Here is a 27,386-nt window from a genome sequence, read left to right as displayed (position 1 = left end):
TCACCTGTCCGAAGGTAGCAGACTGTCACTGATGACTTTTGAAGACCTTTCTAGGCCTGCTTAAGAGGTCCGCAGAAGTGATTGGTGTCCCCAGGTCAAGTGATAGAGTACAGTGTAAAGTGAACCCTGCAGTTTCCTTGTTCAACCTGCACAAAATGGCAAAGGAAAAAGTATCTCTCTCATATATCCATGACAACTATTCTGAATCTGGAAATGTGGAGAAGATCTCTTCAGACTTCATGTGTCTGTAAGATGTGATTACTCTGAACATGCCAGGTACACACCCAAACATTTTTAGAAGGTTTAAACCTTCAAGAAACTGTCGATGGAAATAAAATGCACATCCTAAAAGTTGAGAGTTATGTTTTATTCAGAGGACTTCCTGAGGACTTGAGCCCAGACACAGCCTCTCAGATCACTCCAAGACTGTTCCAAAGTGGCAAAGTAGAAGCCAGGATATATAGGAGTTTCTGCAACAAAGACCAGGTAGTAGGACCATCAAAAGACTGTCAATTGAAGAAAACCAGATATCTCAAGTGAAGCAATTTAGTGCTGTTCTATGTATGGAAAGGTTCAAAGGTCTGGGCTCATTGAAATCATTCCTTTGACATATACCTTAGCTATCTAGGGCCAGCATCCTGTTCTTCCACATCCTCAGTTCCCTCAGGGGGCACTACTGGGGTTGGCTGGAGAGGCCAGACTCCATGCTAAGTTCCTTCTGGTCACTGTCAGGGCTGGTGGTAGTTCCTGATGACTTGATGGCCAGAGCACCCTTTCTTTACTCATATGGCTGGCAATCTTTTTTATTCCTAGACTAATATTTCAGTGGACAGAGAAAAATAATATGCAAATACATATTTTTTTAAAAAAACAAGATAGGTGAAAAGGCCAAGATGGCACAGTAGAAGGGCACTCATAGCACATCCTCTCCCACAAATACACCATGCCTGACATCCATGGACCCACCCAGCCAATCAGAACACCTGCTGAACTTTGACAGAACATCGCCTTCTTCAAAAGACAAAATACGCCACGAATCTGGTAGGAGAAAAGGCAAAGAGAAGGAAGAAAAAGGAAAATAGTGTGGGACTCGTCCCGCAGGGAAGGAGCGGCAAAGGAGAAACAGCACTCAAGGATATTTAAGGAAGGACAAATCAGACATCCTTCTTTGCTAAAGTAAATCTCAGCAAAATGTAACCAGGACACCTAACTTGGAGCAATGATGTGATATCATGTGGTATTTTTCTTTCTCTGCCTGGCTTACTTCACTTAGTATGACAATCTCCAGGTCCATCCACATTGCTGTAAATGGTATTATTTTATTCATTTTTATGGCTGAATAGTATTCCATTGTACATACATCCCACAAAGAGAAAAAAATAAAAAAAGAACCAAACTTATCCCTGATTTACACCGGAAAGTCTCCAAGAGTACTTCAGAGGACTTTTCATAACCAGCACAGCTCTGGGCACATAACAGGCATTTAGTAAGTATTCCTGACAGGAGTGGTTCAGCTCTGATGCCCCTGGCAGGTTGCAATTCAAGTTCCCTGTGAATGTCACCAGGGCCCTATTGAAGGGAAACCAGAAGTGCTCGGGGAAAAGATGCTGGGAAATGTAGTCCAGCCTCGCCAAGAATACAAAACTGGTTCCAGTCTGTAGCCTCAAAGGTTAAGAAAGATCAGCTGAAGCTATTAGTCCTGGGGTTAGTAAATTACAACTCCAAGAAAATGTGGGCTCTTTCAGTAATTTACCAAGCCCAGGCACATCATGGATAAAGTCTGATTGGAAGGTTTTGTAAAGTTATTCCTTTGTTGGTAAAAGAAGAGAGCCATTGGAGGAAAGGGATTTGTTTGTTTGTTTCTTCCACCCCAGCTTTCTCCATTTCTCCCAGCCACTGCCTCCTGCCTTTGAAAGCTGTCATGCTGCGCATTCCTGCATTGACCACCTTACCGCCATAAAAATGACATGCCACATGCTGGGGTTGGCAGAGTAGAAAGACGGAAAGAGCCTGGGCCTTGTCGAGATGGTTGAGCAGCTGGACCAGTCCTGGCTTTTCACCTGCAGACTCTGTGAGATAACCAAGTGTGTTTAGAATTCAGCCTCTGTAAACCAAGCATCCTGTTACTTGCAGCAAAAGCCACTCCTAGCTTAGAGACCCCCCTTAATCTTACTTACCAGTTCCATGCCTCAAGGAACTTCAATGCAGATTTTGACTTCAACAGTTCTAAAAGCTGTGCTCAATTCTTCCTCAAGATTGTTGTTTGTTTTCTTTTTTCAATAAAAAGATTGCTTCAAAAGTTCTGTATTTGATATATGCATTTTTTAAGACATTTCCTATATAAGCGGCATCGTATTTATCACAGAGGGAAGCACCACTCTATAGTGATATGACGGGCAGAGTAATCAGGCTTGCTGCATAACGTGACAGTCGATTCCCAGCAGATGATCAGTTCTTATACGGAATAACTAGAATACATAAAGTTTAAATGGTCATGAAATGAGATCACATATCTAGCCATACCAACTTTGCACAGACAAGAAAACATCCACGTAGATAAGTTATATCCCACTTTTAAAGAATTAAATCAGAGCAGACCAATTCAAGACAAACTGTATCGTACCAACCAAGCAAACCCGCAGGGTTGACAAAGAGAAGGCTTGCCAATTTATACTAACTCTTTGCAGAAAAAGTTCCAGGGTTCATTTTTGGACAGCTGGTATAATAAAGATATAGAACTCTGAATAAGCGGGAGGAGGTGGTTTCCATCTGTGGTCATTACCTGATCCCGCTGATTTCAGCTGCCAAGACCAACTCCATAGGGCACATTTTTTTATCTTTAAAAACCATTTATTATAGAATATCTCAAACCCAGAGAAGAGCAGAGAAAATAATATAACATCCATCCATGTATATGGAATGCTTCACAAATTTGTGCGTCATCCTTGCGTGGGGGCCATGCTAAACTTTTCTGTATCGCTCTGATTTTAGTAAATGTGCTGTCAAAGTGAGCACCACCCCTATTTCTTGATGTCTGACATCATAGCACAAACAGAAAGAGCAGGGTCCGCAGCTCATGCACTGAGGGAACTTTTTAAAAAAGAATTTCTCATGGGTTAGTTTTATTGTATGTGTTTTTCCTAAAAGATAAACTTAGGGGATAAAAAGCAAAAATCAAATCGCTGGTTGTTTTTTTCTGCACATATTTCCTGCAAGAACAATTTGAAACCAGATGGAGAGGAAAGACTCTTTTTCTCAGCACTTTTTTTCGTTATTAATGGAATTCCCCTATGCCAAAGAACAAACAAAAAAATAGAAAACAAAGAATCCAATTTGTAAAAGAAGTTTAAAATCTCTGTTCAAAGTGGGTGTATATTAACTTAAAAATAACTATTTCAGTCAGTTCAAATGCATTTAACACTTTTGAATTTAAGTAAACGAAAACAACCACTTCAAATGTCTACATTCATTTTGTTTAAAAAAAATGGGATAAAAACTGCGCAAAAAGAAATAAAAAATCTTCCTTCTCAAGCCTTCATCAGGAATTAACCAGACAAGAATTTCTTGTCCCTTCCCTTATGATAACCACATGCTGGATTTAAGAAGTATGAATTATATATACTCCTTGTTGTACAGCCTACCTCAGTCCCTAACTTGGCAATTAAATTTTTTCTATTTTTACTGGAGAAAAAAAAGGACCAACAACTGCTAGGATGCTTGAGGCTGCAGAAATGTTCTTTTATTTACATGGCTTAGAAAGATTTATGTAAGAAAGTAAATGTTTAGTGTTTGTATTTACCGCAAAAGGATCTGCTTGTCTCCACGAAATCTGAGCTCCCCAGGAAAGCGGTCTCATCTTCTCTGGCAGAGATTCTGGAACACCCAATAAGATGAAGCAGATGTCCAGAAGAGCCACCACTGTGGCCACCAGCACAATGAGGCTTACTCCATAACTGGCAGAGAGCAATGCTCCAATAGCTGGGCTGCTGACCAGACTGTCTGCAAATGTGACTGAGACCTATGGAAAAGCACACTGTCACCCAGGATCCCCTATGCTGCAGGTGCACACCTATGCTCCTGTTCTCATCCAGGGTTTCACAGGTGCATACCTAAAGCCATCCTTCCCTTGGCTTTAAAAAGACAAAAGGATTGAGTTGCATACAACTTTTAAGAATGAAAGAGAATTTAAGTAATTTTGTTTTAAGGATTTGTTCACAATTAACTAATTGGAGATATTCTAGAAAGCTATGAGTAAAAAAGAGAAGGATCCTATTAGAAATGAAAACTGTTAAAACTTCCCCATAAATAAAACATACATGCTTTAGTCTAACTGGGGAATGGGGATGTAGAGAGAAAGGTATGAAAAACATTTCTGCAGGGCTGATGATAAATGTCTACAAATAACTCAAGGACTGTGCTTCACTTCATAATTTCATCTTCCAAAAACATGTACTATCTTCACCACTTCATCCTTTTGATGACCACTTCACTAGCACCAAGAGGTGGAAAAAAATCCCTGACAGTCTTAGAAAAGGCTATAAAAAATTTCCAAAAAAAATCTGTTTAGAGAGACATCGGAGCTTTTTAATGAGAGGCCCCTGGGCTGGGGATTTCCTTCATGCTGTCACCCCCAACATCCACCTAATAGCAGAGACCACCCACCAACTGAGCACACCTGCAACTTGAATCCATGTGGAGCTGCTTCACTCTTTTCCCATGAGCAGGTAGAATGCTCCCTTTATTTTGGACTGTAATCTGAATGTTCATAAGCTGAAATGGACAGTCTCCAATAGGTGTCAAAAGCACATTTATAAGTGAACATCTAAACTTCTAATGGTTTTTAATAGAAACTACAGAAAGCATTATGATTGAAATGATGATTCCTGGCTAGCCAATGCCATTCTTCATTCATCGATTATGTACCGCCCCCACAATGTAAAAATACAATGTATCTGAAATTAGTATTAAACCAAAAATACTATAAAAAACCAAAAGTTAAAAAAAATTTTTTCTGGGGATAAAGTGGGGTTATAGAGAATTTTAATTTGGGGAATGGGAATTCCTTGGTTCAGTATTTATTGAGTACTTACTATGTGCCAGATAAATAAGAAGACAGAGCTCCTGCCATTCGGGTTTTTTCAAGTTATCTAAGAACATCAAGGCAATCACATAACTACATGATGAACTGCAATCTCATGCAAACAGCTTTGGGAGCACTGTCACAGTATCCTTAAGTTCTAGGGCAGCACGGCTGTGGCGTGTATTAAGAGGAAATGTATTAAATGTAATGTATTAAGAGGAAATCAACTCAGTAGTTTCCAGGGTCACACAGTTAAGAAGAAGAGGAACCGGATTCTAACCCCCTATCAGCCACCATTAAACTCAGGGCCCACGGGCCAGGAGACAAGACAATTGGTGAGGAGGTGAGAGTAAAAAAGCTTTTTGATTCCTCTGAAATAATGTATTAATTTATACTCAAGCATTGTAAGAGAAAAGAATCTGACTCCATATTAGATCTGTTTCTTTGGTTTTAACCCTGTGCCTTGTTTTCTAGGCTCAGTCTTGCTAGCTCTGCACCTTTTGTAAAACAATGTTGCCTTTACCCTGAAATATACAGGAGAACCTATTCTCAAGCTCTGACCTTTAAGGATATTAACAACTTTGCACCTATATAAACATAACAAGTTGCAAAATAAAAAATAACATTTATTTTGTTAGAGGTTTTACAGAGGCACCATGACCTGACCCACATGGACAGCAATAAGAACAAAGAATTCCTACACCAAGAAGTCTGCAACAACCAATCACACTCCCTCCCCTTTTCAGTATAAAAGGAGCCTGAATTCTGCCTGGAGTAAGATGGTCCTCCAAAACATTAGTCGGCCATCTTCTTGGTCTGCTGGCTTTTCAAATAAAGTCACTACTCCTTGCCCCAACACCTTGTCTCCTGATTTACTGGCCTGTCGTGTAGCGAGCAGAATGTGTTTGGACTCTGTAACAGAGTCAAGTCTTGTAATTTCTAAACCACAGTGGATTTCCAAGGCATTCGGTCTGTTCTTAACTCATCAAAAGAGTTAAATGATTTTCTTTAACTAAGCTGAGTGACTGCAGAAGCAGGCCTTAAATTCATGATGTGCAACTATCAGTTTCATGAATTTTAGAAAAAATCTTTTATGTTGCTTTAAAATTCCCTAAAAATATCAAATACCTGAGTTCTCGAGTAGTATATAACTCATAGAGAAAAACATGTTAAGAAATTTAAGAGGACAAGGCAGTAGAAGCAAAAACCAACACAAAAACAGTACCAACCCTATAAACACAAAGAACTCTGGAAAAGTTTTTAGACAGTTCTGATTTCAGATTTCATACATACATGTTTAAAATATGAAATGAATGCCATTAAAATAAAGAATATGAGAAGGCCAAGTATTAAAGTTTTATTTAAAATAATGCAGTTTTTATAGAAAAAAGATATTGCCTGCTAGATTCTGGATTTAAGGTGTAATTTCATCTATTCATTAAATAATTATTATTTAAATCAAACTCTTGGTGACAATAGATATTGAAAATATCCCCTGGGAGAACCTACATTTTTATTAAGATACTAAAATACAATCCAATAAAATACTTGCCTATTTGGAAAACTTGTATTTCCTAAAAATCAAAGACTTTCCTCTGTCCCAGAGCTGTTTTTTCACTACCCAATCTAACCCTAGAACCTATAAGGCTGCATTATAAGAGCAGTAGATTGAGAAGGACATCCATACCTTGCTTAGGAAAGTACTTCATCAGTCCTAAAGATGCAGACCACAATTTACAAATGAGAAGAAAATGTTTAAAAATTAAAACCAGACTGACATCAAAGCCCCAACATTTAGCAATAATACAGTCAATTTTCACTATCCACACTGATTATGTTCTGTAAGGTTGCCAGAACACTGGATTAACTCAAAATGGCTTGAAGACTTAAATACAAAACAAGACACTATAAACCTCCTAGAAGAAACCATACGCAAAACATTCTCGCACATACATCTTAGCAATGTTCTCCTAGGGCAGTCTAGCCAGGCAATGGAAATAGGAGCAAAAATTAACAAATGGGACCTAATTCAACTCATAAGCTGTTGCACAGCAAAGGAAACCATAAACAAAACAGAAAGATAACCCACAAAATGGGAGAAAATATTTGCAAATGATGTGACTCACAAAGGCTTTATTTCCAGAATATATAAACAGCTCATACAACCTAACAACAACAAAAAAAACCCAATCAAAAAATGGGCAGATGACCTAAACCAGCATCTCTCCAATGAATACATATGAATGGCCAATAGACACATGAAAAAATGCTCAATATCACTAATTATCAGAGAAATACAAATCAAAACTGCAATGAAGTATCACCTCACCCCAGTCAGAACGGCCATCACTCTAAAGTCCACGAATGATAAATGCTGGAGAGGCTGTGGAGAAAAGGGAACCCTCCTACACTGCTGGTGGGAATGCAGTTTGGGGCAGCCATTATGGAAAACAGCATGGAGACTCCTCAAAAAACTGAAAACAGAGTTACCATATGATCCAGCAATCCCACTACTGGGCATATATCTGGAGGGAACTCTAATTCGAGAAGATACATGCACCCCAATGCTCATAGCAGCACTATTTACAATAGTCAAGACATGGACGCAACCTACATGTCCAGTGATAGGTGACTGGATAAAGAAATTGTGGTACATTTATACAATGGAATACTACTCAGCCATAAAAAAGAATAAAATAATGCCACATTTGCAGCAACATGGATGGACCCTAGAGATCATCATTCTAAATGAAATAAGTCAGAAAGAGAAAGAAAAATACCATATGATATCACTCATGTATGGATTCTAAAAAAAAAAAAAGGACACTAATGGACTCATCTACAAAAGAGAAACAGACTCAACAGACATAGTAAACAATATTATGGTTACTAGGGGAAAGAGAGTGAGAAGGGATAAATTTGGGAGTTTGAGATTTGCAAATGTTAGACATTATATATAAAAATAGATTTAAAAATCAAATTTCCTCTGTATAACACAGGGAACTATATTCAATCTTATAATAACCTGTGATGAAAAAGCACATGAAAACAAATACATGTGTGTATATGTATCACTGGAACACTGTGTTGTATACCAGAAATTGTAACACTGCAACGGACTATGCTAAAAAAAAAAAAGAGAGAGAGACAATATGGAACCATTGCTGCTAGAGACAATACAAGGCTGGGTTCCTGCCAGCCTCTGGCCACATAGTTTCATTAACCTATCAATACATAACCTTGATTTATGTGTGTTTCTGTTTAAAGATGCCTTATTTAATAAGTATATTGTTGACTTATTAACACTGAAGTTTTAGCCAGCAGCACTATGACTCAAGTCTGAATGAAGCTTACCTAACAGAGTATTTTCTCCATCGGGTACATCAAGGTTCTCCTGCACTTAGAAACATTTGACAACACTTCGGCACTACACGTGGAGCCATTTTAAACAGAGAAACTGCCAACTAAAAGATCAAAAATGCAGAATATGTGGCACTAAATGGACAGCAAAAAAGACATGTTTAGACTATGAGATCTGAAATAAGAAGGTTTGACACCATGTTCAACCTCAGCTGGGAATATAGTTGGGCAACTCAAATTCCACCCTTATCCCACACATGAATGACCATAAAAATCACTGTACTGATCTTGGGGTTACCAATACATTTAGTTAAGTAGGTAGATTTGAAAATATGAAATCCAAGAATAAGGAGGACTGATGTACTAAGCCATGGTATCATAACTATGCTATCATGGTCCAATGAGTACTGGATAAAACATGGTGTGCAGGAGTCCAGGTGTGGATGGCAAAATCAGCCAACAGTTAATAAGTCACTTTTGTAAATTAGATTCCCAGACCAAACAAGTTCTTAAGGTGGTATAATTAATTGGCCAGTAATTCCGACATGTCCTTACAGGCTTTATTTTGACAAAATAGCAACTAAAGCTTATTGTCCAATTAAATGCAATTATCAAATAAACTTTTTAAAGCATATGAAGAATGGCAAAAAGTTTTAAGCATATGTTTTCCTTAACATACGCATTTGGCAAATATTTGACTAAAATAATTGGGCCAATAACCCTTAAAGTTTTAAAGCCAAAAAAAATTTTTTTTTGTTTACCTTCAAATATATAATTAACCTTGGAACAGAGTATGAGAGAACAGTGGTAACAATGAAGAATAAAGTGCAGTCATATAACTGCTTCTGAAAATCTTCATTTATTTCATGAAAAATTTTGTATCTCATGGTAACTCTTCAGTATTCCTAAATAAGCCACAAGGAACCTACAACATACAGACATAGGTTACTCCCAAATAATATGGGGGTGTTATCATTATTTTGCTTTTTCATACAGTATTTTACTAATGATGACTTTTATCTCTTTCATTTCTTTAATAGATCAGAAAGAAAATTTCACCAACAGAACTGTGGGTTTTATTTATATAATGGACACAAGTCTTTTTACATTAAAAAAAAGTACTAAAACAGGGGTCACTTTTCTGACTGAGTACCCACTGAGACCCTGCACGGGACAGAGCTTCCCTTCCCAGGGTGCAGATCAGTTTAACAGGGCCAGTGAGAAATGACACACGAGTGACTTTAGTCCAGGGAGGGATTTGTGAAGCATGAGGAGGGTCAAAGAACAGCTGATTCTGAGACTTCAAGGAAAGAACAATACAGGCAAGAAGGCTGGAGTATTTTGTTTTGATTGGGGGGGAGGGGCAAGGGACTAGAAGTTCGGAAGATTCATGGAAAGAAAGCAGAAACAAAAGCGTATGAAAGGGCAACTAATTTTATTTAATGAAAACATAAAGAAACAGGCTTTCTCTTAACCTTAGAAATAGTAGGGCCACTACTTCAAATTGATTCCAATTAAGAATAACAGCTGCATTCACATACCCCAAATCGTTCTGTGCACTTCACACAAATGCCTTACACTGTGAGTTGGGTGCTTTAGGGTAAGGAACTAGCCTAAGGCCCAGGGCTCATGAGAGGTAGAGGCAGGTTTCAATTCAAGTGTGATGTGGCTCTAGGAGCTGAGCCTAACCAATAAGCCCATAATTCAAACCAATTATCACACTAATTTGTTGCCCACATTTCAGTGTCTATCTGAAAGCACATAAAATACTAGACTTACCTACTTGCAAGTTCTCTTAAACATGTTTCAACAACTGGATAAATTAGCAGTCTGTTTTAAAAAAACTACTTAAATTTTATGAACTCATTTCTCTCAAGTAGGCTGTTTCAACCATTGTTTACAGATAATTAAAAGGATAGTCTTTTATCCAAGTTCCTGTCCAAATTAAGAAAGCAAGAATTATTGTGTGTATGTATGAAAAGCACTTCTGTATTTAGTAATCCTAAAGAGTAGCTAGCTGTAAGGGGACTTCAAAGGCATCTTGTTTTTTTGTTTTTTTTTTTAATTCTTAAATACATCAGCCAGCAGTTTCTCTGCATGCTTATACTATGTACTGCTTGATGATTTAATTCATTAAATAGCAGGATGAGACAATTCAGCAGCAACTCCTAGGATTAGAGAAATTCTTGATGTATTAAATGTCCCTGGAAGAATGTCCTGGCAGATGACCTACATGGCCATCTCCTTGATCAAACTTGACCGTCAAGTCTAGACTGATTAGAAGCACTGCATGTGAACCCCTGTGGCCAAGCCCTGGGCTGGACTGGTAGGCCTTCTACTTTTCCCCCTTTCCAAGCCCTTGCTGCGATGTCAAAGCTAGACAAGATGAAAACTACACGCTTTATAGGCACTCTCTTCATATTGATCGGTCCAGGTGTAAATCAACCCTGGACATCTGGCCCGCTTAGTTTACTTACTTTGGGACACTGATGAAGATATATCTAATTTTGTAATAAATATAAAACATGCTAAAGAGGGAAGCTTCAATAAATTTCAAGGTAGACATTGAGCAATCAGACCAGCTGGTCTTAATGAAGAAAATGCTTATAGTCTACTCCGTCTGCTCACGTTAACCAGCAGTCATACCCAGACTTCATCTACTAAGTCAAACCACGGCATCTCAGTCTGGTTATACTTCAGACAAAGTGTTGCCAAAACTTCTTCAGTGGTTAGTTTCATGAGCTTGGCTAGGCTATAGTGCCTAGTTATTTAATCTAACACTAGTGTGGGTGTTGCCGTGAAGGGATTTTGTAGATGTGGTCTAACATATACAATATCAGCTGGCTTTAAAATAAAGGGCATTACTACTCTCAGTAATAATGGAAGCCTCATTTAGTCAGTTGAAGACCTTAGGAGCAAAATGTGAGGTTTCCAGGAGAAGAAAGAATTCTGCCTCAGGACTGTAGCATCATTCCTGCCTGAGTTTCCAGCCTGCTCTACATATTTCAGATTCGCCAGCCCCACAATCATGTGAGCCAGTTTCTTAAAATAAACCTCTTTACATATATTATATTGGTCTTGTTTGTCTGGCAAACCCTAACACAACCTCTTATTGCTAATCACTTAACAGTGTCCACTGCATGTTTTAATTCCATAAAAATAAAAGCTGCTATTGAAAAATGTTGGAAAGACTCTGAGAAGTGGGATCAAATGTGAGTTTTTCCCTTTGTAACCGTTAAGATGAACAGGTACTAAACCAATAATCATTAAAGTGTGAAGGGATTACCATAAAATACATTATTTAGAAATAAAGAATTGAACAATCCTCATTAGAAAAATAAAGAACTTAAAAAAAAAGAAAAGAAAAAAAAAAAGAACTTTAAGGCACTTCATAGAAGTAGCCAGCATATAATGTAAAAATACCCAACATCACTTGTAATCAAAGAAAAACAAATAAAATTACAGTAAGACATCATTTTCAGGATTGGTGAAGATCCGTAAAGACTGTGTTAGAGCATGCTGGGACAGACACACGCTGCTGATGGGAGTGTGAAATGGCACAACTGCTCTTGGAGATGATGTGGTACTTACTATATACTCAAGATCTTAAAAAAAAAAAAAAAAAAGTGCCCCAAAATGCCCTTTTGACTCACCAGACATACTTTTACAACTCTCTTTTTTTTTAAAGGAATCAATAAAAACTATATTTATTTTAAAAAATTCAATAAAAAATATATTTATTTTAAAAAATTTGTTACAGATTTATCTTCAATAGTTTGAAATTAGAAAACACTAATATAGGGAAATGGGTAAATAAATTATGGCACATTCATACAATCATGTCAAACGATACTGGAAGTTTTTGATTTGCATGGTAGTGCAGGACTGAAAAAATGAATGCAAGCTGAAAACATGTAAAGAGATTTTATTCAATGTGGAAAATTGATTTATCCTATGACCTTTAGAAATTTTTGTCAGAACAATGAAAACAATTACTATCAGTTATGTTTAGTGCAATTAAAGAAATAGTAAAACTAGTATTTATTTAGAGCACTACGATTTAAAATATTAAAAATTAAAGTTTTTTTTGTGTGTGTGTGTGAAAAAAATTACCAAGTCAATTGAATAGTGCTTATCTTCTTTCTAAGTCATGTAACCTACGATGTGCAGTATCTTCCAGACACTGGAAAACTGTCAAATGCCTTTCTAACTTTGGATCAGCTTCCAACATTGTATCCTCTGTGCTTTCAATGTCATGCAATATCATCTCTGGGAATTTCTTTAATGTGAAGCTTTTTGCTAGCATCAGTTCCATTGCCGGGACATTTTCACTCTTTTCATCACAACCATTTCCCTCACTTATGCCGGTAAGTTTAGCATCACTAAATTCTTTTGGCTGTCTAGAGTCTCTCCAGCCAGCTGGTTCTTCCATAATTCCTCTGAGGTTCTAGCTGAATCTCACTTCCATCCTTCTTACTATTTCTCTACTGCATTCTCATCCTTGTTGGTCACTTCTTTCTTTCAATCATCTATTTTTGTAAACTATCATGTGGGTTTATCACTGGAGACAATGAAGGAACACAACTGTATGCCCTGCTGTATGTGCATAAACTAAGAAATGCACGGTGACCAGTCACCACTTTAAAATGTCATGACTAGTCATGATACACACCTGTTACTTATGCAGTGTTCTGTGAACTAAGGAGTTAGCAGCAGTCTGTACTTTATGCAGTTACTCACAGTTAATACACCGGTAATGGAAATCTGAATTGTGCTGTTGGGGGATTCACGTTATTTAACTGAACCATGGTAACTGAAATCTGTGCATAAGGAAACGTGCAAAGAGAGGGCTGCCTGTATTCCATGCAGTTTTAATGTCATGAGAAAATTATTATGATATAATTAGTGACCAGTAATATAAGAAAAAAGATACACAGTTCTAGTCTCCATATAAGCTGAACACGACCATAGAAAAACACATAGAAAAAGACTAGAAAGAGATGTTAATTTGACAAATTTACTAAGTGCCTATCAGGTACCAAGAACTGTTGTAGGTGCTAGGGACAGCCCCAAGAGACCAAAGTGGACAAAAATCCATGTATTTATGAAACTTCCAGTCTAAAAGAGGAGTGAGAACACACAGTAACAAGATAAAGATAAAGCAAAATATATAGTATATCAGAGGGGAGATGCTTTGGAGAAAAATAAAGCAGAGAAGAGGTCTTGGGAGTGACTAGAACTGGATACATTATTTAAAATAACAGTGAAGGCATCGCTGAGAAGTGACATCTGGGTGAAGAGCTGAGGGTTAGGGAGCAAAGCCTGCCAAAATCTGGGAAGAGCAATCAGAGAAACAAAGACAGTAACTGCAAAGCCCTCGGGCAAGCACAGGCTGAGAAAGCTGTGGCTGGAGCACGGTCAGCAGAAAGTGGAGGAGAGAACAAGTACGCTGCCAAAGGAGAAAGCGGGGTGTGTGTGGGGCTGGTTAAGAAGAATGCCACAAACTGGTTTATATTTTATCAGGATCTCTACTGAGAAGAGGCCAGGTAGCTTTTTGATTATGTACCTATTGAAGGCAGAACCACAGAATTTGCTGACAGTTTGGGTCTGGGACGTGGAAGAGAAGTCAAGGTGGACTCCGGGGATTTTGGCCGAAGCCAGGATGGCATGAGCAGTAACTGATATGAGGAAGGCTTGTGAGTTGGTCATGCTAGAGGGGGAGATTAGGAACTTAGTTTTGACTCTGAGATACTTATTAGACAAGGAAATAGAAATGTCAGTTAGGCAACTGGATATTAAGGTTGGAGTTCCAAACCAAGGTCTAGGAACGTATTTATTTCAGAGCTGAAAGTGGTTAAATCTGACGATACTGCGAAGGGAGTAAGTGTAGCTATAAAAGGAACTGTTGTCCACGGCTTGAGCCACCCATCTGTCAGAAGTCTAGGAGATGAGGAACATATGTTACTTGCCAGAAACAGGGTTAAGAAAGAGAAGTTAATTTGAAAACATACTTCACAGAAACTCAAGTTACCATATGACCCAGCATTTCTACTCCTAGGTATGTACCTAGGATGAAGTAAAGACATATGTCCACATGAAAACTTGTACAGAAATGTTTACAGCAATATTATTCACAATAATAAAAAACTGGAACAGCCACAAATGTCCATCAACCAATAAATGGACAAACTGGTATGTCCATAAAATATTTAGCCATAAAAAGAATGAAGTACTAAAACGTGCTACAACACAGGCAAACCTGGAAAACAATGTAAGTGAATGAAGCCAGTCACAGAAGACCATCATACTGTATGATTCCAGTTACACAGAATGTTCAGAATAGGCAAATTTAGACAGACAGAAAGTAGATTTGTGCTTCCTTAAAGCTGGAGAGATGAGGGGAAAATAGGAGTGACTACTAATGGATACAGGATTTCTTTTGGGGGCAATGAAAATGTTCTAAAATTGTGTGCAGATGACTGCATAACTCTGTGAACATACTAAAAACCACTAAATGTACATTTTAAACAAGTGACTTGCCTGGTAGGTAAATATTACCTCAATAAAGCTGCTGCAGTAACAACCCCAACCAAAAAAAAGCCCTAAAATTGGAGAATTCACAGAACAGAACTGTTTACTTATATCCTTTTTTGATGCTCAGCCCAAATCTAAACATTTTCTTCCATACATTATGATAGTAAACTTACAAAGTAAAAGTTAGCTGTAGAAAATCTACAAAGATGAACAAAAGATATAAAGAAGAAAGTTAAAAATCATCCAAAAATTCATACACTTTCGAACTTCAGGTGAGTCCTTTTTTAATCATCCCCCCCCCGCTTATCTACATTTATTTTGGTCAAAACAAACCTGAAACCATACTGGATAGCTTTATTTTTTTAATTGAAGTATAGCTGATTTACAACATCATTAGTTTCTGGTGTACAGCACAGTGATACGGTTATATACATTTTCTTTTGCTTTATAGGTTATTAGAAGATACTGAGTACAGTTCCCTGTGCTATACAGTAGACCTTTGTTGTTCTCTCTCTTATATATAGTAGTTTGTATTTGCGAACCTCAAACTCCTAATTTATCACTCCCCCTCCCTTTCCCCTTTGGTAACCAGAAGTTTGCTTTCTATGTGAGTCTGTTTCCATTTTGTAAATAAGTTCATTTGTATCATTTTATATTCCACATATAATCAAATGATATTTGTCTTTCTCTCTCTAACTTACTTCACTTAGTATGATGATCTCTAGGTCCATCTTTGTTGCTGAAAATGGAAAAATGTGTTCTTTAGATACCTATAATACATTATACAGTTGCACGACAACATAATTAGTCTTTTAATTTTAAGGCATTTTAAAAGTTTCCATGTTTACTATTACAAATAGCCCTTTACCTGACTCTCTGAATAAACTCTATTTGATATGAACAGTTTTCTAGAAATGGAATTACTTTGTTAAAATATATAAATATTTTAAGGCTGTTAAAATACTGCCTTCCAGAAAAGCTATACCAATGTATCCTCTCATCAACAGTGTATGAGGATCCAATTTACCACAAACTGAACTAGTTCTTATCAGTTAAAATTGCTTTACCAACATGTATATGAAAGTAACATCACATTTAATTTGGGATTCACTGCCTATAAGTGAGAAACGTACTTTCACACTGCTACCTTTTGTAAACTGCTGGCTTACACCCTTCTGTGCCCCTCAGAGGTATCAGTCCTTTTCCTATGGTTTTACTTTAATAGTGTTTTTAAGTACTCCTCCTTCTACACACGTTGCAAACGACATTTTGTCATTTGTATTTTAAGTCTGAGGATGGTGGCTTTGACTTACCAAAGCTAAAATACTGATGTAAATGACTCAATCCTTTCCTTTATGAATTCTTCTTTTTAAAAATAGAAAATCTTTCCCCAAACTGGTAAGAAAAATGGTCACCAAGACTTCCTTCTAATAGTTTTTGCTTTTTACATATTGAGTATTTAGCAAATGAATGTACTATGCTAATAGCTTTACAAATACTAGCTAATTTAATCCTCATAATCACCCTATTAGAGATCTTTCCTCTTTCTCATTTCATTAATAATGAAACTGAGGTTAGAGAGGTTAAATTACATGACTAAGGTAACACAGTTAATAAGATGCAGAACGAAGATTAAATGCTAAAGCAATTTTAAGCCATATTCATTCCACTGTGCTCACATCCATATTAAGACAGTTATGCTTTGCTGTAGGATTCTCTCATTATATCCCCACCCCTGAAAACAGCAGCCAGTTACTAAAGTATATAACTCTTCATTTAAGTTCAATAAATTGAAGTTCAATAGCAGTTGAAGTTAAATAAGCCCTTGTCCATGTCCCTGAATCAGTCCAAATACTTTCTTTTTTTTTTTAGGATAATAATATGGATATCTGTAAGTGTAATAAGCATGCCACTTGGCTTTAGGGTATGAACCTTGCTGGCTTGATTTTGCAGAACCAGACTAAAACACATTTTATTAGCTCCATAAGGCAAGAAGAAAAAGATCTGTGGAATAACTTCCACAAGAATCTACTGTAAGGATAATGCTCTCTCTCATTTTTTTTTAGTTTTTCTTTTTATCATGTAGATAAAAACTGCTGACAACTGGTGCTTACATGCACACCAGATTCTTGATAATATTCCTCCTCCTCAAATTAAAAACCTCTTTAAGTTGCCCTAATTTTATTTATGTTATTATTACTGTAAGCATTCTCAGATTCTTTTTGAAAATAGGCAAAGAATAAATAGTATTCATTACAATTACTGCTGCTCGAAGCTATGAATTCAACAAATTCCTATGTCTGAATTCAGCAAATTACTATGGCATAATTTTAAGTGTGCTGTTCAGCACAAAGTAAAATTATGTAGATTGATATTACCTAAGTTGAAAAGGGCAAATTTGATGCTATACCCATATACTTTACTACAAAGTGGATCTGGAACATAGCATTATATTTTAGCCCCTTATTTATAAGCCTTTCAGAGTATCACATTAAAATTCAAATAATGAATTAATAAGGCTAACTAAGTCAAGTGGTTGAGAGCTCAGAAAGTTGTGGCAAGAACACCAGCCTTGCCAAAAGACTATATACCCAACAATAAATGTTGATGCTTCCTTCTTCTTCAATGTCAAAGCCTATCTCAAAAGAAGACATTTATTATACTTGCCCATTTTATTCTGTTGATAGAGTAATTAAAACTTCACATAATTAAACCCTTCATATGCTACTGTGTGCATGTTAATTAGAATAAAGTACTGCTTTTACCAATAAACCAGGCCTTATAGAGTCGGGCTGCATTTTACTGTGACTTTGATAATCCAGCTAAAAATTTTATTTACAAAATGTATGAACAGTAATTGCTTCCCTAAGTTCCAAGTCCCATTTAAAATTCCAGAGTTAAATTACTAAGGATTCTTGGCTTTGGTTCATTGTGAACCACACAAAAGTTGTTCTTACCTTTACACCTTGAATGAGACCATTCATGAGGAATGTGTGTTGAGGAAATGTGTCATGTAGAACCTACAAAAAGCAGGAAAAAAAAAATCAGGACAAATTCAAAGGCAAAGTAAAGGGGAAGATTTCTGCCTTTGTTAATGGCAGGGTAGTTAACTAAAATGAACCCTGCAATGAAAATTTTTCAGTATCAATTAAACATGGAAAATATCCTAGAAGTACGAAAATGTAACAAAATAGTGAGGCAGAAATCTAAATAAAGCAAGAACATAAAAAGGTATGTCCAGCATTCAATTGCTTTTGCTACAAAAGCATTTGCAGCAAAAATAAATTGTTAAACTGGCTACCCCCTCAACCATGAACAATTTTAAGCATGTACTTACAAAGAGTTATATAAATTCAGGTATGGACCTGCAGCCCAGTTTCATGTCACCTAGGTAATCAAGGAAACCTCAAGCCTTAAATCTGGGTTATAATGATCCAGACTTGTTAGCACCTCCAAATGTCTAGAAGAAGAAAATCTAAAATCACTTCTGAAAAGGCCATCAACTAGGCTTCAAATCAACCATACACGTATCTCTTCAAATATAATGACAAGCACATAATCAAAGGTAATCAGAGAACGGGAGGGTATAGCTCAGTGGTAGAATGTGTGCCTAGCATGCACAAGGCCCTGGGTTCAATCCCCAGTACTCCATTAAAATAAATAAAAACCTAGTTTACCCCCCCAAAAAAATAGAAAATAAATTTTAAAAAAAATTTTTAAAAGGTAATCAGATACATAAATACATAGACATCACGAACAAGAAAATAGTAACAAACACACAAACAAAAATACAAAACAGAAACAGACTCACAGACATAGAAAACAAACTTATGGTTACTAGGGGAAGGGGGTGGGAAGGGATAAATAGGGAGTTTCAGATTTGCAGATACTAATATATATAAAATAGATAAACAAGAAGTTTATAGCACAGGGAATCATAGTCAGTATCTGGTAATCTATGGTGAAGAAGAAAAGGAGAACGAATGTAGGTATGTTCCTATGTGACTGAAGCATTGTGCTGTACACCAGAAACAGACACAACATTGTAAACTGACTGTACTTCAATAAAAAATATTTTTTAAAAATTTAAAAGAAATTTTAAAAAATTTTAATTAACAAAAGAAGCTATTTATGACAAACCCACAGCAAGCATAAAATACTCAATGGTGAAAAGCTAAAAGCCTTCTCATTAAAATCTGGAGCAAGACAGGGATGCGCACTCTCACCACTTCTCTTCAACAGTCTTGGAAGTCCTAGCCACAGGAATCAGGCAAGAAAAAGAAATAAAAGGGATACAAATGGGAAGAGAAGAGGTTAGAATTGTCACTGTATGTAGATGACATGGTCTATATATATAGAAAACCCTAAAAGCTCCATGCAAATACTACTTAAAGGTGATAAAAGAATTTGGCAAGGTAGCAGGATACAAGATGCACATACAAAAATCAGTAGCAAAAAATACAGAATTTAGTTGCATAACAATAATGAAAGAAATGGGAGATGAATATATCTCTCTCAACAAAAGATAGAATAGGTAGACGAAAACTTCAGTGATTATATGAAACGCATCAAACACAATTAAAATAGTTAACATATGTAGAACACTACTCCAGCCACAGAATACTTGTTCTCTTCAGATCATACGGAACATTTATCAGAATTAACCACATACCAGGATATAAAGCAAGCTTCAACAACTTTAAAATAACTGAAATAATTCACAATATGTTCTCTGATAAACACAAGCTGGAAAACACCCCAAAATTTTAGAAATTAGACAATACACTTGAAGTAATGCATCGAAAAAAGTAATCCATTAGAAAAAATAAAGGTGATAAAAGTACAGTATCTTAAACTTCACAAGTTATAGCTACATTAATACTAATGCTTAGAGAGGAATTCAAAGTCTCAAATATACATAACTGAAAAGCAAAAAAAAAAAAAAGGCTGAAATCAATGTTCTAAGCTTCTTTACAAAGAAGCCAGAAACAGAATAGCAAATCCAACCCGAAGAAATAAGGAAATGAGGTAACTGAAAAAAAAAAAAAGGAAGAGATCAATGAAATAAAATTCAAACATTCAATAATGGAAATCAATAAAGCCAAAAGTAACTTCTTTGAAAAAGTAGTAAAAGTGATAAACACTTAAGAAGATTGATCAAGAAAAAAAACAAGTTACTAATATCAAGAATGAAGATTATGTACAGCAAAGGAAACCATCAATAAAATGAAAAGGCAACCTACTGAATGGGAGAAAATATTTGCAAATCATGTATCTGATAATGGGTTAATATCCAACATATATAATGAACTCATACAACTCAACAGCAAAAAAAATGCCAAACAATCCAATTAAAAAATGGCCAGAAGATCTGAACAGACATTTTTCACAGAAGACATACTGATGGCCAACAGGTACATGAAAGATGCCTAGTATCACTAATTATCACAGAAATGCAATCAAAACCATAATGAGATACATTATCTAATACCTGTTACAATGGTTATTATCAAAAAGACGATAAATAAGAAGTGTCGGTGAGGATGTGGAAAAAAGGGAACTCACATGCACTGTTGGTGAGAATGTAAATTGGTGCAGCCACTGGGGAGAACAGTATGAAAGTTCCTCAAAAAATTAAATAAAAGAACTACCATATGATCCAGCAATTCCATTTCTGGGTATTTATCTGAAGGAAACAAAAAACATTATCTGGAAAAGATTTATGTACCTCTAAGTTCACTGTAGCATTACCTACAGTAGCCAAGATATTGAAGCAACTGAAGTCTTCATCAGTGGATGAACAGATGAAAAAGATGTGGTGTACATATAGGAATACTATTCTGCTATAAAAAAAAAGTGGAATTATGCCATTTGTGACAACATGGATGGAACCTGAGGGAATTATGCTAAGTGAAACAGACAAAGAAAGACAAATATCGCATAATCTCACTTACATGTAGACACGGAAAAACAAACAAAAAACCCAGAAAGAAGAAACCAAGATCGTAGATTGGTGGCTGCCAGAGACGAGGGGTAGGGAGTGGGCAGAATGAGTGAAGGTCAAAGGTGGAAACTTCCAGTTTTATAATGACAAAGACAAATAAGTCATGAAAATATAATATATAGCCTACTGACTATAATTAATAATACTGAACTGCATATATGAAACTTGCTAAGGAGGTAAATTTAAAAGATCTCATCACACAAAAAATGTGTAACTATGTATGGTGATGGATGTTAACTAGACTTACTGCTGTGATCATTTTCCAATACACACAAACACCGAATCATTATATTGTAAACCTGAAACTAATGTTATAATGTCAATTGGACCTCAATTTAAAAGAAGACACTTTAAAAAATGAAATTATTCTGAACCTTTTGCCAATAAACTAGACTCTTACACATTTAGTGAAAAAATTCTTTGGAAAACACAACTTAACCAAAGCTTACACTAGAAGAAACAAAAAATTTAAATAGTCACATCTCATTAAAAAAAATTAAATATATTAAAAACCTCTGCTAAAATAATCAAAAGAACAACAACAAAAAAAGCCCAAGCATATTCTTCCAAACATTTAAAGAAGAAATATCAGCAAACTCACTCAAATTCTCTCAGAGAATGGGATATCTTTTCTAAATTAAGTTTTACAAGGTCAACAAAATCTTAATACTAAAACATGACAAGGGCATTATACGAAAAGAAAATTACACTCCAATTTCTCTTGCGACCATAGATGCAAAGATATGAACAAAATATTAGTAAATCATATCCAGTGATAGTAAAAATTATATACATATATATCTCACAACTAAGTGAAACTTATTCCAAGCATATAGGAGTGGCTTGATATTCAAGTCATTATAAGTGACATCAGTATAAAAGGGAAAAATCTTATTATTATCTGGTTATATGCAGAAACCTCATTTGATAAAATTTAATACCCATGCATGATAATAAGCAGCAAAGGAACAGAAGGCAACTTCCTTTCTCCGACAGAGTGTCTAGAAAAACCATTTACAGCAAACATACTTAGTGGTGAATTGCAGATTGCTTTCCACCAGGGATCATCTATGAGATAAGGAAGCCCATGATGATTGTGTCTGTTCAACATTGTGCTGGATGTCACAATCGATGTAACAAAGAAAGAAAAAGACATAAATATGAAAAGGATTGGAAGGAGTTAAAAACTCATTTTTCACAAAAGATATGAATGTATATTTAAAACCCACAGATAAACTGTAAGTGAATTTAGCAAAATTACTAGACACAAGGTCAAGACATGGGAATGAACTGTTTTATGTACCAGCAACAAACAGAAAATTAAACCCTTAAAACTACACTATTTAAAATAATAAGAAAACCCATCAAATACGTAGGAATAAATCTAGTGAAAAATTCATGCACTGAGAAATGTAAAATATTATTCAGAGAAAGTTTTACAGACTGAATAAAAGGATCACATACCGTGTAGATTAGAAGACTCAATACTGTAAAGTTGTCAGGTCTCCCTCAATTAATCTATAGCCAATGTAATCACATTCAAAATTCCCAGCAAGTTATTCTGTGAAAGTTGAAGAGCTGATTACAAAATGTATATTGATATAAAAGGCCTACAACAGCCAAGGCAATCCTCAGGAAGAAGAACCAAGCTTTGGAAGTTATATAAGATATCAAGATATCGCTATAGAAATCAATACAGCATTGTATCAACACAGGACATACACATAAACAGAATACAAAACCTAGAAACAAATCCATATGGATATGGTTGCCTGATTTATGACAGAGTTGACACATACAGAGAGGAAAGAAAGATTTTTTTTAAATAAATGATGCTAGTTCAATTATATATTAACATGATATCAAAATGAATCTTGACCCCTATAAAATACAATGATTTTTTTCTAGATGGATGGTAGATCTATGTGTGAAAAATAGACCAATAAAGCCTTGTGGATGAAGAAAGTTTTGTAAATAAGATTTTAAGAAAGCAACTAAATATAACAAAAAAAATCAGTAAATTGAACTACATAAAGATTATGAACTTCTGTTCATCGAAAGGCACCATGAAGCATGAAAGGCAATCCAAGGAGGGGGAAAAGATATCATTAAAACTCATCCATATGAGTTAAAAAAGAACTAGTATCTGGAATATATAAAGAACTCCTACAACTAATAAGAAAAGGACAGACAATTTAATTATTTGAAATAGATGAAACACCAGAGCATCTTACACAAAGATATTCACATGGCAGACAAATATACATAAAGGTGTTGCGACTACAATGAAACAAGTGACTGCTAAACAATCATCAAAAAAAACATGGAACCTAGCAAAAAATATCTTCAACTGGAAACATAAAGAGGGAACCACAGTGGAATGGTAGGATGGGCATGCTCGTCATATAATAGAGCCCCATACCTCCCGGGTGGGTGACCCACAAGCTGAAGGATAATTAAGTTGCAGAGGCCCTCACAGGAGTGAGACTTCTAAGCCCAAGGTCAGGCTCCCCAACCCGCGGTTCTTGCACTGGGAGGAGCAGGAGACCCCAGGATATCTGGTTTTGAAGGCCAGAGGGGCTTAGTTTCAGGAGCCCCATGGGACTAGGGGAAAGACTTCATTCTCTCAGGAAGCCTACGGATTCTCACGTGCACCAGGTTCAAGGAAAGAGGCAGTCATTTCGTAGGAACCTGGGCCAAACCTCCCTGCTGGCTTTGGAGGGTCTCCTGGGGAGGTAGGTGACAGCCGCAGCTCACCCAGGGGACATTAAAGCTGGTGGCTGACATTCCAGGAGTGTTCATCTACATGAGCTTTCCTGGAGGTTGACATCTTGATTGGATCATCAGCACCAAGACCGAGCCTCACCCAACAGGAGACTTCCTAAGCCACAAGTGCCTCTAGACATGGCCCTACCCACCAGAGGTCAAGGACAAAGCTTCACCCAGCAGTGGGCAGGCACCAACTCTTCCTGCCAGGAAACCTGCATAAGCCTCTAGTCTACCCTCATCACCAGGAGACACATACCAGAAATAAGAAAACAACAATCCCAAAGTCTGTGGAAGGAGTCCACAAACACAAGCCTGACTCTACACTGGGTCCAGCTGGACCCTGGCCCTTGGGTGACAAAGAGAGCAGTGTACTGCTGGGACGCATGGGACCTCTCCCACAGGGGGCCACCTCACCTCTCGAAGGTCGAGAAACATAGCTAACCTGCCGAAAAATACAAACAGAAAGATAAGACAATATGAGGCGACAGAGGAGTATCTTCCAGGCCAAGGCCCAAGATAAAATTCCAGAAGAAATAAGTGATGAGGAGATAGGCAATTTATCTGAGAAAGAGTTTAAAGTAATGATGGCGAAGATGTTCAGAGAACTCAAGATGAGTATAGATGCACAAAGCAAAGTTTTTAGCAAAGAATTGGACAATATATAGGATACCAAACAGAGATGAATAAAATCACTGAAATGAATAACAAACTAGAAGGAACTAAGAAGAGACTAAACGAGGCAGAACAATAAATCAGTGAGCTAAAAGACAGATTACTGGACATCACTACTACAGAACAGAAAAAAGAAAAAAAGAATGAAAAGAAATGAGGATAGTTTAAGAGCACTCTGGGACAACAAAAGGCACACTAATATTTGCCTTATAAGGGTCCCAGAAAGAGAAGAGAGAGAGAAAGGACCTGAGAAAAATTTTGGAGAGATAATAACTAAAAACTTCCCTAACCTGGCAAAGGAAACAGTCACCCAAGTCCAGGAAGTGCAAAGAGTTCCACACAGGATCAAACCAAGGAGGAACACACCAAGGCACATAGTCATCAAACTGACAAAAATTAAAGATAAGGAGAAACTATTACAATCAAGAGAAAAGCAACAAATAACATATAAGGGAACTCCCATAAGGTTATTAGCTGATTTTTCAGCAGAAGCTCTACAAGCCAGAAGGGAGTGGCATGATATATTTAAAGTGATGGAAGGGAAAAACTTACAACCAAGAACACTCTATCCAACAAGGCTCTCAATCAGATTTGATGGAGAAATCAAAAGCTTCATAGATAAACAAAAGCTTAAAGAATTCAGCATAACCAACCCAGCTTTACAAGAAATGTTAAAAGATCTTCTCTAGTCATCGAACTATAAGAAAAGAGAACAAAAAGAAGAAAGAGAAGAAAAAAAAGACCTACAAAAGATTCCTCTGGCAATTTGGGGTCTTTTATGGGTCCACAGAAATTCTGAAATCATTCTAGTTCTGTGAAAAAGGTCGTTAGTATTTTTGACAGGGGTTGCAATGGATCTGTAGATTGCTTTGGGTAGTATGGTCATTTTGATAATGTTGATTCTTCCAATCCAAGAGCATAAGGTATCTTTCCATTTCTTTGTATCATCTTCAATTTCCTTCATCAATGTTTTACAGTTTCCAGAGTACAGGTAACCTCTTTGGTTAAATTTATTTCTAGGTATTTTGTTCTTTTTGATGCAATGGAAATATTTATGCCAGTTATAAAATCCTTGTTTTTGAAGTGAAAAGAGGAAAAAAAAGTGAAGGGCTACAAATGGCAAAATATCCTTCTTTCTTATGGGTGAGTTGTATTCCATTACATATATATGCTGTATCTTCTTTATTCATTCATCGATTGATGTGCACTTAACAATGCTTCCATATCTTGGCAATTATAAGAATGTTGCTATTAATAGCAGAGTGTATGTAACTTTCTGAATTAATCCTGATTTTGTGGTTGGCTTTATTCCTTTCATAACTGTAAGTTTAAAAAGCTGAAACTCTAAATGTTCTTAGAAATAATAAACTACATATCTGTAAATTAAAAAAATATATGCAGTATATTGTGTATATGTATTTACATGCATTATATTGTATATGTGCAAATTGTAACAATTCTACTTAATGTAACTGAAACATTAAAAAGTAAAAAATATATATACATAAAGGTGTGTTCAACTTCACTGATCATTAGGAAGATGCAAATTAAGGCCACACTGTACATATGACTAAAATGAAATACCAATTGATAAAGTTGTGGAGACTGGCTTGTTGGAGGGTAAACTGATTCAACCACTCTGGAAAACTTTTGGCAGTATATACCCAAACTGAACAAAACCCTGCCATTTCACTCCTACATATATATTACAAGAAACAAGAAAAAATGTATACATTATTCACAGACATATAGGAAATATCACTAAAGCAATACTTGTAATAGGCAAGCACAGGAAACCCCAATGTCCATCACCAACAGAATGGATTTCAGTGATCTGCTAAAAGTCCTGAGTCACAGGACTCAGAAACTGTTACACTGACAGTTATAACTATGGCAAAAGGCTAGAGCTCAGAACTGCAAACTCACTGTTCTTGTCGGAAGTTTAGTAGCTTAGTAAATAAATGCTCCGCTGTTGTGTGTCTATGGTTGAACTTACAGAGCACTGAAATGGTTATTTTTGCCTGTTTTGTCCAGCTTTATTAGGGCAGAGTTTGCTGATCTTCTGTTATAGCAAAAGTCAGAAGTCTGACAGTAATTTTCGGAAAGCTGTGAAACTATCAAGTGTAATGGCATTCCCAAAGGAAAGGAGCAAAGGGGCAACAAAAATATTTGAAAAACTAATGGCCAAAAAATACCCAGATTTGATACAAATATTAATCTACAGACCCCAGAAGCTAAACAAACATCAAGTAACATTAACACAAAAAAAGATGCATACCTAGACACATTATAGCATAGTCGAGTCGCTGAAAGATAGAAAATATTTAAAGCAACAACAACAACAAAAAAAGGAATTACCACTCATAGCAGGGACTGACAAAATTATTCTACAAATAAGGAACACACAGTACACAGTAAATATTTTAGGGAAGATGGTCTGTGTTGCAACCACTCAACTGTGCCATTGTAGACCAAAAGTTGCAACATCAATGGGCATCGTTACGGTCCAACAATATTTTGCTATGGATACTTAACATTTGTATTACATGTAATTTTCATGTGTCATCAAATAACTACTTTTGATATTTTCCAACTATGTAAAATGTAAAAAGCATTCTTAGTGTACGGACCACATAAAAACAGGCAGTGGGCCAGATCAGGCCTCTGGACCATAGTCTACAGACCCCTTACGTAAGGAGAACAATACTTATTAATAGCTGACTTCCCATCAGATACAATGGACGCCAGAAAGCAATATAATGATATATTAAAAGTGCGGAAAAATCTATCAAAAGACCAGAATGCACATCAAATATTTTATATGCCAAATTTTGAGACAAAGAAACCCACCAATGGTTCATTTATATTTCTACGTCAAGTCTTCTTATAATTGTATTAATTAGGTAAACTGGAAATCAGTATTTTTTTTCAAGCATTCCCAAGTTTTTAGGTATTAAAGTATGCTAC

At 36.3% G+C, this 27,386-nt stretch overlaps 1 protein-coding gene and 1 non-coding gene across 5 annotated transcripts in view; both read right to left on the bottom strand.

Moving 5' to 3' along the window:
- Window positions 1-27,386, bottom strand: part of LOC140695934 (uncharacterized) — a 107,919-nt gene that overhangs the window by 56,701 nt on the left and 23,832 nt on the right. For 3 of the 4 annotated variants that reach the window (XM_072959041.1, XM_072959040.1, XM_072959042.1), the window contains exons 1-2: window positions 2,178-2,404; window positions 1,953-2,069 (exon numbers count right to left, since the gene is read on the bottom strand). In XM_072959041.1, the coding sequence (XP_072815142.1) occupies window positions 1,953-1,969 (17 nt within the window). In that variant the 5' untranslated portion in view covers window positions 1,970-2,069; window positions 2,178-2,404. Of the gene's footprint in view, window positions 1-1,952; window positions 2,070-2,177; window positions 2,405-17,931; window positions 17,995-27,386 lie in introns of those variants that run through there. The other variant, XM_072959043.1, reaches the window with a different exon arrangement.
- Window positions 2,909-3,015, bottom strand: LOC116278395 (U6 spliceosomal RNA). The gene has a single exon (XR_004187728.1). It is a non-coding gene; the product is annotated as a U6 spliceosomal RNA (small nuclear RNA).

This window comes from Vicugna pacos, chromosome 4, assembly GCF_048564905.1.
Source record: "Vicugna pacos chromosome 4, VicPac4, whole genome shotgun sequence".
Taxonomy (NCBI): Eukaryota; Metazoa; Chordata; class Mammalia; order Artiodactyla; family Camelidae; genus Vicugna; species Vicugna pacos.
The sequence above is the reverse complement of the archived record's forward strand: the minus strand, read 5'-3'. Positions and strand labels throughout refer to the sequence as shown.